Source organism: Chiroxiphia lanceolata, chromosome 5 (assembly GCF_009829145.1).
Source record: "Chiroxiphia lanceolata isolate bChiLan1 chromosome 5, bChiLan1.pri, whole genome shotgun sequence".
NCBI classification, from domain to species: Eukaryota; Metazoa; Chordata; class Aves; order Passeriformes; family Pipridae; genus Chiroxiphia; species Chiroxiphia lanceolata.
Window position 1 is genome coordinate 202,021 of NC_045641.1, and position 13,138 is coordinate 215,158.

A 13,138-nucleotide genomic window follows, 5' to 3' on the forward strand; every position below is an offset into this window, starting at 1 on the left:
CCCACGGATATTAAGAGGAAAAAAATTCCGTGCGAGCGGCAAGCGAGCGGCGGTGCCGTGGCGTGGTGGGACACGGGTGACACCGGAGCGGTGACAGGAGCCTGTCGGGGGGATCTGGGGGGGGTCGGGGGTGTTTTTGGGGGTTATTTTGGGGGGGGGGGGTGTGAGGTTGGCCCCCCCATCCCACGGCGCTGCCCTTGGCCGCGTGCCGGCGTCGCCGGCGTCACCGCGGAGCGGGATGTCGGCACGGCGCCAAAACCTTCTGAATGCAATAAAGGAATGAATTGGGGGGGGGGGGATTTTTTGGGGAGGTGGGGGCGTGGGGGGCGTAGCCTGAGGGCTGGGGATGGACGTCTGCAATGTATTCAAGCAAAAAATTCCTAAAAAACCCAAGGAAAGGGGGCGAACCCCCCGAGTGCCAGGCGGGGGGGTGGGGGTGTTTCGGGGGGGTCGATGGGGGGGGAGAGCAGGTGCCCCCCGGTTTGCTCTGCACCCCCTTTCCTGCCGCACCACGGTTTGAGGGTCCCGGTGTGTGTCACACCCCCCGGGCACCCCCCGGGCACCGGGGACCCCCCGGCCCCCCCCGGGCCCCGGCACAGGGCTACGGCTCCTGGGGGCTGGGGGGGCCCCACGGGAGACCTGACGTATGATTGTAACCACCTTCAGAACACCCAAACGGCATTTCTAGTCCTTCGGGGGGGGAGGTGTTTCCCACCCCCGCCCCCTTTCCCGGGGTGGGGGTGAGAATGGGGACACCCCCCCAAGGGCTGCTCATGGAATGGGGGGGGCCGGGAGAATTAAGGGCTCTGGGGGGGGTGGGGGAGTTGGCGATGGGGGGGCCACCAGCATCTGAGGTGGCCACTGGGGGGGGTCCCGGTGGGGACCCCAAGTGCCTCGTGGGGGTCCTGAGGGCATGGGGGGGTTTGGGGGGGGGGGGTCGGGCATGGGGGGGCCCTCCCCGGTTGCTCGGGCACTGGAACTACTTTAATTTCTGATTTTAGCTTTAAAATCTTATTGGAGGGGTCAAAGCTGAGCTAAAAAATTTTGGGGGGGGGGTCCAGGGGGGGGGCTAAAGGCGGGAAGGAGATGCAGAAGTTCTCTCTCGGTCTATAAACGCCGGAAGGATCCGACTGTACCGCGAATCCAACAAAAAACAAGTGTATTTTTGTATTTTAATAAATATTGTTCAAAATTTGTAACGCCGAGTCCCCGAGGGTTAAAAGGGGGGGGGGGGGCTGGGGGGGTGCGGGTGTCCCCCCCCCCTCCTGCCAGCCTGAAAGGGGTTTTTTGTCCTCTCAGCAGGAAAAAGCTTTGGAAAAATCGCGAGCGGGGAAGGAGATGGAGGGAGGTGATGGAGGAGGGGGCTGGGGGTGAGAGAATCGGGGGGGGGGTGATGTGAGGGCTGAGGAGAACTGGGGGGTGACACGGGGGGGAGGAGAATCGGGGGGAGCGTGAGCCGGTGGGCACTGGGGGGCTGCACCCCCGGCCGGGGACACGGGACCCCCCCACGGCCCAGTGTGGGTGTCACCCGGTGTCACCCACTGCGGGACCCCCTGGCTGGGGCCGGGGGGGTGTGGGGTGTCTCCCCCCGTTTGTGGGGTTCCCGGCTGGAATCTGGATTGGATGGAGGCAGGATGAACTGGGATGGATCAGCCGGCGGGGATGGACAGGGGGGATGGAGGCTGGCACGGGGTGGGGGGTCACTGGGACCCCCCCTGTGAGGGGACACTGGGACCCCCCTGTGAGGGGCACTGGGACTCCCCAGCCTGTGGGGACACTGGGACACCTGGGTGGCACCGTCAGGACATGCGGTGTCCTGGGTGCTGGTGGTGGGGACACGGGGACCCTCAGCTGTGTGGGGTCATGGGGACCCTCAGCTGTGTGGGGACATGGGGACCCTCAGCTGTGTGGGGTCATGGGGACCCTCAGCTGTGTGGGGACATGGGGACCCTCAGCTGTGTGGGGTCATGGGGACCCTCAGCTGGTGGGGTCATGGGGACCCCGGGTGCCAGTGGTGGGTCATAGGGTGCCCCTGTGTCACCAGTGTCTGTCCCCCAAGTGCCACCTCCACCCAGCCCTCACAGCGGTGCTGAGGGGACAGTGCCACCAGCAGCCTGGGGCCACCCTCGTGCCACCACCCTCGTGCCACCACCCTCGTGCCACCACCAGTCCCTCTGTCCTTGGGGCCAGGCCTGGAGCCTCCCCAGGGCCCCCCCGGCCCAGCCGGGGACAGGGAGAGGATGAGCCCCCCCCGCCTCCTCCCCCCAGGTCACTACGGAGCCGTGAGGGTTCAGCGCTGGGATTTGGGGGGTTTTTAAGGAATTTTGCTGTTTTCGGCAAATCTGGGTCAGTTTCTCCCAAAACCACGTTCCTGCTTTTCCCTTTATTCCCGAATTTTCCCACCCATGCCAATCTAGGAATGCAAACACCCCCCTCACCTCCCTCACATGGGCTGTCCCCCCCAGCCCTGGTTTTGCAGGGGACCTTCCTCCTCACCCCCCACACTGCTCCCTGTGCCGGGGCCTGCCAGGAGTGATCCCAAAAATCCCAGGAATGCCGCGGCGGGGCCAGAGGGATTTATCGATTTTATTGGCATTAATTTAACCCCAAATTAGAGCAGCTGAGTCAACTGCCCTCATCCCCATCCTACCCCCATTTTCTTCCTCATCCCCATCCCAACCCTTTCCTCATCTTCATTCCCATCCTCATCCTTATCTTCTTCCCCATCCCATCCCATCCCATCCATCCCATCCCATCCCATCCATCCCATCCCATCCCATCCCATCCCATCCCATTCCATCCCACCTCCATCCTCCTCCTCCCGGGGCCCTGAGGCGGGGCCAGGGGGCACACAGGGGGTGTGGGGTGATGGGGGGGCTGCAGGGAAATGGGGGAGCAGAGAGTTGGGGGGGCTGCCTCTGATGGGGAGGGGGGCTGCAGGGAAGGGGGGACTGCAGTGAGAGGGGGGCTGCAGGGAAGGGGGGGCTGCAGTGAGAGGGGGGCTGCAGTGAAGGGGGGGCTGCAGTGAAGGGGGGCTGCAGCAGGAGGGGGCCGTGGGCAGGGGCACAACGGGGCACTGGCAGGGCTGGGGGGTCCCCCCACCAAACCCCCCCGGTCCTTGGGTACCCCCCCATTCCCGGAATTCCATCCTCTCCAGCTTATTAAGGATAATCCCTATGGCAACCTCTGGCACATGTGCCCAGCGCTGCCCCGGGTGGGCACGGGCTGGGGGCCGTGGAATTGGGGATTTGGCCGGAGCAGGGCGGGAATCAGCCCCTGGGATTGGGGAAAAGGCACATATTGACCAACTACAAATAGCACTGCTATGGAATGTCACGGAAACCCCCTCGGCATCAGGATTTGGGGGGTCTCCTGGTGCCCACCCTGGCACTGGTGGCTCTGGGGAGCAGCGGGATGAGGTGGGATGCTGCAGGATGCTCTGAGCACAGCACTGGGACTGGGATTGGTGTTGGGATCAGGGTTGGGGCTGGCCCTGCAGTTCGAGTTGGGATCAGCGCTGGAATCGGGGCTGGGATTGGCACTGGGACCAACGCTGAGATCAGTGCTGGAATCAGCACTGGGATCAATGCTGGAATCAGCGCTGGGATCGGGGTCGGATCAACCGACTGGGAATTTACAGCCCAAGCACAACAAAAACAACGGAGAAATCCAGGGGGACGTGGCAGATTTCAGGTGTTCCCGGAGGACGAGGCAGCTCCTGCCGGGATCGGTGCAGTGGTCATTGCAAAGGAGCTGGGGGGCACCTCGGGGGGTCCCTGTGGCCCTTTCCCGGGTGATCCACGAGCCCCTGATCCTCCCGGAGCGTCCCAGCGCCCTCCTCCTTCCCAACCCCATCCGGGGCCGGTTCGTCACCGGCGGCTCCGGGCCCGTGAGTCAGCACAGCCGGAGCCGCCGGATAAAATATCCCGCTGGGTGTGGGGGGGGCAGGGATTTGGCTGCCGGCGGGAACACGTTGCGGGGCCACCGTGGGAACCACGGGGACCTGGATGGGACCTGGATGGGACCTGGATGGGACCCGGAGCCCAGCTCGGTGTCGGCACCAGGAATTCACTGAGGGGCAGCGTCCTGCACTCCCGCGGCCTCCCCGCCACCACATTCCCAGGCAGCATCCCACATTCCATGTCACCTCTCTGCCCTGACATTCCCAGGCACCATCCCACATTCCATGTCACCTCTCTGCCCTGACATTCCCAGGCAGCATCCCACATTCCATGTCACCTCCTGCCCTGACATTCCCAGGCACATCCCACATTCCATGTGACCTCTGCCCTGACATTCCCAGGCAGCATCCCACATTCCATGTGACCTCTCTGCCCTGACATTCCCAGGCAGCATCCCATGTTCCACGTGCCCTCCCTGCCAAAACATTCCCACACATCCCAAATTCCACGCGGCCTCCCCACCACAACATTCCTGGGAAGCATCGTGTCCTCCTGCCACAGCATTCCTGGGAAGCATCTCAGGCTCCATGTGGCCTCCCTGCCATGACATTCCAGGCAGGTGCTGTGCGGAGCCTCCGGAATGTGCCGAGGCAGCGGAGCGAAGCCCCTGGGACGCGGGTCAGCAGTTCCTGGCAGCAGGAGATGCTGAGCAGGGAGGGGGAGGACTGCAGTGTCCCTGTGTCCCTGTGTCCTTGTGTCCCTGTGTCCCAGTGTTCCTGCATTCCCATGTCCCAGTGTCCCTGTGTCCCAGTGTCCCTGAATTCCCATGTCCCTGTGTCCCAGTGTTCCTACATTCCCATGTCCCAGTGCCCTTGTGCCCCTGTTCCCAGTGTCCCTGCATTCCTGTGCCCTGTGCCCCAGTGTCCCTGAATTCCCATGTCCCTGTGTCCCTGTGCCCCAGTGTCCCTGCATTCCCGTGTCCCTGTGTCCCTGCATTCCCGTGTCCCTGTGTCCCTGTGTTGTGTCCCTGCATCCCCATGTTGCTGTGTCCCTGTATCTCTATGTCCCTGCATCCCTGTGTCCATTTCCCCATGTTCCCATATCCCTGTTTCCCCATGATGTTCCCATATCCCTGTTTCCCCACGTTCCCATGTCCGTGCATCTCCATGTCCCCACATCCCCGTGTTTCCATAGCCCTGTATTCCTGTGTCCCTGCATTCCCATGTCCCTGTGAGCCCATATCCCTGTGTTCCCATGTTCCCATATCCCTGTGTTCCTATGTTCCCATATCCCTGTGTTCCCATGTTCCCATGTCCCTGTGTTCCCATGTTCCCATATCCCTATCCCTGTGTCCCCGTGTTCCCACGTCCCTGTGTTCCTATGTTCCCATATCCCCGTGTTCCCATGTTCCCATATCCCTGTGTCCCTGCATCCCCATGTCCCTGTGTTCCCATGTTCCCATATCCCTGTGTTCCTATGTTCCCATATCCCTGTGTCCCTGCATTCCCGTGTCCCTGCATTCCCATGTCCCTGTGTTCCCACGTTCCCATATCCCTGTGTCTCCATGTTCCCATATCCCCATGTTCCCACGTTCCCATATCCCTGTGTCCCCATGTTTCCATATCCCCGTGTTCCCATGTTCCCATATCCCTGTGTCCCTGCATTCCCATGCCCCTGTGTTCCCACGTTCCCATGTCCCTGTGTCCCCACACCTGCAGTGCCCCGGGTGGGCTTCACTCCAGACCCCCACAGGCACCACTGGCCTGCAGCTGCTGCCACAGCTGCATCCATGGCCACATCTGGATCTGTGGTAACCCCTGGATCTGTGTCCAGCACATCTGCATCAGTGGCAGTGCCTGCATCCCTGGCAACATCTGGATCTGTGCACCCACCACCACATCTGCATCTGGGGCCACACCTGGATCCGTGTCCACACCTGCATCTGGATCTGCAACCACATCTGCAGCTCTGCTCACATCTGGATCAGTGCCCACAGTCACACCCATGGCCACATCTGGATCCTCACACACAGCTGCATCCCCAGCCACATCTGTGTCCCTGCCCACATCTGCATCCGTGCCCAGGACTGCAGCTGTGGCCACATCTGCAGCAGTGCCACATCTGTGTCTGCAGGCACATCCACATCTGTGTCTGCAGGCACATCCACATCTGTATCACAGGTCACAGCTGGACCCACACCCACATCTGCACCAGTGCCAGCGTCCCTCTGGGCACACCAGTGCCAAGCCTGGGCTCCATGGGGGGCCGTGATGGGCCGGGGGATCCGGGATCCGCCCTGGAATTATGAATCACGGTGTAATTACCCCGAATGGGCCCAGAGCTCCGGAGCTTCAATCAGGGAAATCACAGGAGTTCCAGGGAATTTTAACATCCAGAGACATTAATGAGAACAGACTCAAACAGGGGGATCCATTCTGCACACATCCTGCATCCCCGATGCATCCACCCTGTACACATCCTGCATCCCTCTTGCATCCATCCTGCACACATCCTGCATCCCTCCTGTATCCTGCATCCCCTCTGTACACATCCCTCCTGTATCCATCCTGTACACATCCTGCATCCCTGATGCATCCATCCTGCACACATCTTGCATCCCTCCTGCATCCCCTCTGTACACATCCTGCATCCATCCTGCATCCCTCCTGCATCCACCCTGTACACATCCTGCATCCCTGATGCATCCCTCCTGCATCCCTCCTGCATCCCTCCTTCACACATCCTGCATCCCTCCTGTACACATCCTGCATCCCTGCTGCATCCCTCCTGCATCCATCCTATACACATCTTGCATCCATCCTGCACACATCCTGCATCCCTGCTGCATCCATCCTGTACACATCCTGTACACATCCTGCATCCCTCTGCATCCCCTCTGTACACATCCCTTCTGCATCCCTCCTGCACACATCCTGCATCCCTCCTGCATCGCTCCTTCCCCCACCTTTCATCCATCCTACATCCCTCCTCCATCTGCCCAGGGCATCTGGGATCTCTTGGAATCACCCAGTATCCCTCGGAATCACCTGGGATCTCTCAGTATCACCTGGGACACTCTCAGTATTGCCTGGGATCTCCCAGTGTCCCCTGGGATCGGTTGGTGACACCCAGGATCTCTCAGGATCACCCAGGATCTCCCAGGATCACCCGGGATATCTCAGAATCACCTGGGATCTCTTGGAATCACCCAGGATCTCTCAGAACTACCTGGGATCTCTCAGAATCACCTGGGATCTCTCAGGATCACCCTGGATCTCTCCACATTCCACAGGACACTCTCAGTATTCCCAGGATCTCTCGGTACCTCTGGGACCTCTCAGTGCTGCCCCTGCCCCCGGATGCCCCGATGCCGATGCCCCCAATCCCACCAATCCCACCAATCCACGATCCCACCGATCCCACCGATCCCGTCGGTCCCCCCGTACCTCCCGCTGCAGCACGAGCTCCTTGGTGAACAGCGTGGCCTCCTCGCTGAAGGGCTCCCCCTCCTGTGCCAGCCCCGGCAGGTTCCGGGCACCCCGCGGGCACTCGATGCCTGGGGGAGGAAGAGGAAGGAGGGTGAGGCCGCGGGTCACCCCCCTGCCCCCGCTGGGAACGGCTCCAGGGAAGTGGGCTGGGCAGGAATGGGCATCAGGAGTCAGGGGGGATGTGGGAAGCTCCGGGAGGGTCCAGTGGTGGCACAGCCATGGGAGGGGATGGGATAGCTCAGGATCAGTGGGGGTGGGGATGCGGGGACCAGCAGGGATGGGGATGTGGGGACCAGTAGGGATGGGGATGTGGGGACCAGCAGGGATGGGGATGTGGGGACAGCAGGGATGGGGATGGTGGTGACCAGCAGGGATGGGGATGTGGGGACCAGCAGGGATGGGGATGTGGGGACCAGCAGGGATGGGGATGTGGGGACCAACAGGGACGGGACATGGGGACATATCCAGATCCCCCCATTTCGCAACCTCCTCCCTGAATCAGGTTCCACTGCCCTCAGGATACCTGGGATACCCCCCTGCCCTGGAAAACAGGGAAGTCCTGCATTATTAATTATATTTACATAATTTGCATAATAATGAAGTACTGGGAATTACAGCTCCATGCCGGAGTCGTGATCCTTCGGAAGGCAGTGAAAGGTGTCACCATCCCAGGGCCACAGCAGTGTCACCATCCCCCCAGGAGGCACAAGGACATGGATCTGTTTCCCGGAGCATCCGGGACACCTGGAGCCACGATGTCCCCGTGTCAGGGACCATCCCTTCCTCATCCCTGGCCCTGTTGTATCCCTGACCCCATCCTATCACATCCTCATCCCTGTCCTTTGTATCTCCCCATCTGGTCCCATCCTGTCCCTGTCCCCTCCATCACACCATCCATGTTGTATCTCCATCCTGTCCCATTCCATCCTACTGCAACACATCCTCATCCCTATCTGTTGTATCCCATCCCTGTCCCATTCCCATCCTACTGCACACCCATCCTCATCCTATCCTGTTTATCTCCATCCCTGTCCATTCCCATCCCTACTGCACACCCACCCTCAGCCCTATCCCTGTTGTACACCCATCCTGTCCCCATCCCATCTCCGTCCCCATTCCCAGGCTATGCTGCCTCCAAGGGGAAGCCAAACATTCCAGGAAATCCAGCAGGAGCTTCCCAGGCAGCTTCCAGCCCTGTCCCTGCCCCACTGATCCCAACCCCAGCAACTGATCCCACCCAGCACTGATCCCAACCCAGCACTGATTCCCATCCCAGCACTGATCCCATGTATCTCCGACAAGGAGCATCATGTGGGAATGAGGAGCCGGAGCCGCCCTTCCTCCTTCTCCTCCTCCTCCTTGGAGGGATTGGGAGCTGCTGAGGGTTCATGCACCACACTGAATTTTTTCCCTCAAAATAATAAGGACAGAGCTGAGGAAGCACCGGAATCCTTAAACCACAACGAGCTGAGAGCAGCGTTTTCCAGCGCCAGCTCCTCCATGCTGGGATCCCACTTCGGATCCTCTCCCGGCCCTGGCGCTTCCCAAACCCACCCAAGGAAGATTCTGGAAAAGGCAAAGCTCAAAAGGATGGGCTGAACGTGCTCATCCCCCAGGGAATGCTGTAGGGAGAGGGGAAGGGACGTTTGGCACCCGGAAAAGTTCTCCAGCACTTTAAAATAGCAACTAATCCCGACCCCGCGGCTCCGCTGCTCTTCCCGGGAAGCCGTGACGGATTAATGAGGGATGCGGCTGGAAGTGCTGCAGCCACCGCGCTCCCCTGGGCTTCCCACAGAATTCCAGCACAGTCCTGCCGAGCCGGAGCTGGGGAGATGGAAGGGGCAGCTCTGGGGCTGCTCCGACCCTGGAACCATCCTGGGAGGGATGGAGGGATGGGGGCAGGAATTCACAGCATCCCAGGGCATCCCACAGCATCCCACGGACATTGCAGAGCGACCCTGGGTGTCCCCACAGATCCTGCACGTCCTGGGGTATCCTGTGGCATCCCAGGGCATCCCACAGTATCCCTGGGATATCCTGCAGCATCCCAGGGTATCCCACAGTATCCCTGGGATATCCTGCAGCATCCCAGGGCATCCCACAGTATCCCTGGGATATCCTGCAGCATCCCGCAGCACCCAGGGGCATCCCACAGCATTCCCAGGTATCCCACGACAGCCTGCAGGATCCTGCCCTGGGATGTTGGGAGGGGTTGGGCCTCCCTGGCCAGCAGTGGTGAATACAGAAAATAAATCTCCCTAGGGAAGATCTCCTGGGAGGCAGGAACCTTCCAGCCCAAATTCCTGGGATTTAAACAGCTTCTCCCAGTTTGCTGTGCCTGGAAAAGTGCGGGGATACGGGATGGCTCCAAGCGAGGACTGGCTGTGCTGGGGTGGAATGCCAGGGATCGATCTCCCAGAGGATTTATGGATTTTGGGAGCAATGGGGGTGAAGCAGGAGGGAGGGAACACCCGGGAACTGAGGGAGTGGGGCCGTGGACACAGCACTGGACCAGCCCCATGGAGGGAATGCCCACATGGAAAAACTCTGGATTCCCATCCCCACCTCACAATTCCACAGCTCCAGTGCCTCCTTGGGGAATTTTGGGACACCCTGGAGCCACGTGGCCCCGCACCCCAACATTCCCCCTCATCCCTCGGGAATTCTGCCGCTCCCAGCCCCCGCCCCGGGAAGGCGTCAGGCTCCAGAGTTTTGCCAGGAGAGAGAAATTTGGGATTAAAGCAGCGCCTCTATTTGCACATATTTATAGTGCTCCGACGGATCTATTTTAGCTGGAAAGCCGGGATGAGCTCCCTCGGGAGCATCCCTGGAGTCACATTTTAAGGGACTTGGCTTCTCTTTCTGGTGCTCATTTGCATTTGATATCCATAAAAAAGGCAGGCGTTGATAAAAGGCGGATATTTATCCTATTCCTGGCTTGGCAGAGGAGGGTTTGGGAATGGCAACCGGTGAGAGAACCAATCAAAACCAGGGGAAAACAAAAGCCGAAGGTCCTGCTGGATCCGTGGCCGCTGGATGCTGTCGCTGCCAGTTGGGTTTTATGGATGGAATTATTTGGGGGATTAATCCCCGTGGAACAGAGCAGGGGGAAGCAGGGATCTCCATAGAGCAGGATCATGGAGATCCAAAGAGGAGAACCACAGAACAGGGACCCCTGTGGAGCAGGGAATCTCATGGAATAACGACCCCCCAAGGAGCAGGATCACGGAGCGGGGACTGCAGCACTGGAGAGGTGCCAGGCCCCCATCCATTCCTATGTATCCTGTGGGCACTGGGACTCCAGAGAGGTGGCCAGCCCCCAATCCCATTCCCTATGGATCCTGTGGGCACTGGACACCAGAGAGGTGCCAGCCCCCCATCCCAATCCCTATGGATCCTGTGGGCACCGGGACTCCATAGAGGTTACCACCCCCATCCCAATTCCTATGGAATCCCGTGGGCACCGTGGTGGGCACTGGGATTCCAGAGTGGAGCCAACCTCTTGAATCCAGAAAGATTTCAGCCGATCCCAGTTCCTCCTCCCAAGCACGTGGGAGGTTCATCACTCCTGACAATTCCCATGTCTCCGTGGCCGGGAAGGGGGGAGCTGCGTTTCCCAGCATTTCCCACTGGCTTTGACAATGGATAAAATCAGACTCCAGGATATTTATAGGCAGAGCACACGGAGAAGGGACAGGTTTAGGAACACGCTCCACATGGCAGGAGTCAGCTTGGGATAGGGCTGGGAATGTTCATGCTCCAGCTGGATCCAGGATGGAATTGTCCTCATTGCTCCCAGTGTTTGGGCCCTGGGGGGGAGGTTGGGACTGTGGGTCCCTGGTTGGGCTGGCCACGTCCAGGATCTGCTGACATCCGGAGCACAGGCTGGATGCAACGGAAAGGCTCTGGGATGGTAGGGGCTGGGGGGTGAAGGGGGGGATCCTGTGTGCACCATCCCCGGTCACCCCAAATTACTTTCTGACTGGGAGCATCATTCCTGGTCATCCCAGGTCACTGGTTGGACTGGGGAGCATCCCCGGGAGCAGGCATGGAGCCTCCCCCTTCCCAAACCCCATCCCAGTTATCCGAGGGGAACAGGGACGGACACAGTCCCCAGGTCTGGGGCGAAGGGATGGACAAAGGACTCCCCATTTCCATCCCTGCGGCCCCGGATCAGCATTCCCTCAGTGGGATCACCTGCTCTGCCTCTCCCAGTGTTTGATCCCGGATCCGATCCCTTTAAGCACCGGACTGAATTTTTCATACCGAGTTGTGAACGATCCCTGCTCAGGGTCATCCGGCAAACCCGGTTATTGCCATGGAAACGGGAGCCAGGGATGAGCCGCCCCCCACCCCCCAGCCAGGTGATCTGGAGGATCAAGGAGCTCACACCGGCAACCCCCATCCCGGCCACCCTCCGCCTGCTGAGGAGGCAGCACATGGAAATTGCCTGGGATTTGGGGATGCTTATCCTCATCCCCATTCTCATTCCATCCTCAGTCTCAATCCTCATCCCCATCCTCATCCCTGTTCTCATTCTGATCCTCATCTTCATCCTCATCCTTGTCCTCATCCTCATTCTTATTCCATCTTCATCCCATCCTTGTCCTCATCCCCATCCTTATCCCAATCCCTATCATCATCCTCATCCTCCTCATCATCCTCCTCCTCATGGTCTCATCCGCATCCCCATTCCCACTCCCATCCTGGAGTTTCCCACCTGCTCCCAGATTTGGGGTTTCCCAACTGCTCCCTGGTTTGGGGTTCCCCACCTGCTCCTGAGTTTTTTGGGAGAACATCCTTCCCAACTCCAAGCTCGACTCCCCCTGTCCCAGTGCAGCCCGTGGGCAGCTCCGTTGCTATAACCGGGGGTGTCCTGCGGATCCCGGTGTTCCCGGTGTTCCCGGGGGCCCACCTGCGAGCAGGAATGTGATGAGACAGGTCTCCTTGGGCAGGAGAGCTTCAGGCGGGAGCCGCTGACAACGTATTCCACCACGGCCTCGGAGCGGCCGGCGCGCTGCAGGAACGGCAGGAACTGCTTCGCCTTCTGCGTGTCCTGCGGGGGGGAAAGGGGCTCAGCCTGGGAATGTGGGGACGCCCTCGGAGTGTGGGGACCCTCCGGCATCGCTGCATCCCACAGGGAGGGAAAAGGGGCTCAGCCTGGGAATGTGGGGACTCCTCGGAGCGTGGGGACCCTCCGGCATCGCCGTGTCCTGCAGGGTGGGAGCAGCGGGGGCTCCTCAGCCCCCTGTGCCAGCCGGATGCAGGGTGTGGGCACGGATCCGAGTTTTCCCAGTTTGGGATGAGCTGTGCACCCCAGGACATGCCCCAAAAAATCCCCATGGGAGTGGCTGCCTGGCACGGGCAGGTTGGATCCTGTACCATCCCTAACGGAGCATCCCGGGACTCCCCTTTCCCAGGATCTCCCCACAACATCCCAGCAGCAAATGGTTCCGTATAATTCCTTATTAATATTCATTAAGGAAAACATAATGAGCTCTCAGGGCTGCTGGGGGCTGTCAGGGTCCCCATATCCCCTCAGCAGAGCTGGGGGATCCCTGATCCCCACCAGCACTCCGGTGTTGGCTCCAGTCACCTGGTTCCCAGGCCACGAAGCTCCATGGGGCAACTCCCAGTTTATTATCCAAGGAAGAAAGGGGGAAAAAACCCCAGCAGTTCCCAAAATCAAAGGTTCTGGGTGGGGTTTTCTCCCATTTTATCCCAGCTCCCCTGGCAGAGTGGTGCCAG

The 13,138-nt window shown here is 60.1% G+C and overlaps 1 protein-coding gene across 1 annotated transcript in view; it reads right to left on the reverse strand.

Annotated features, from left to right (window-relative positions):
• Positions 1–6,083: 6,083 nt before the first annotated feature.
• The window catches only part of SND1 (staphylococcal nuclease and tudor domain containing 1), a 63,724-nt gene continuing 56,669 nt past the window's right edge, over positions 6,084–13,138 (reverse strand). Inside the window, 4 exon segments of the mRNA XM_032687718.1 lie at positions 6,084–6,198; positions 7,326–7,458; positions 12,306–12,347; positions 12,350–12,446. Coding sequence (XP_032543609.1) covers positions 6,084–6,198; positions 7,326–7,458; positions 12,306–12,347; positions 12,350–12,446 — 387 coding nt within the window.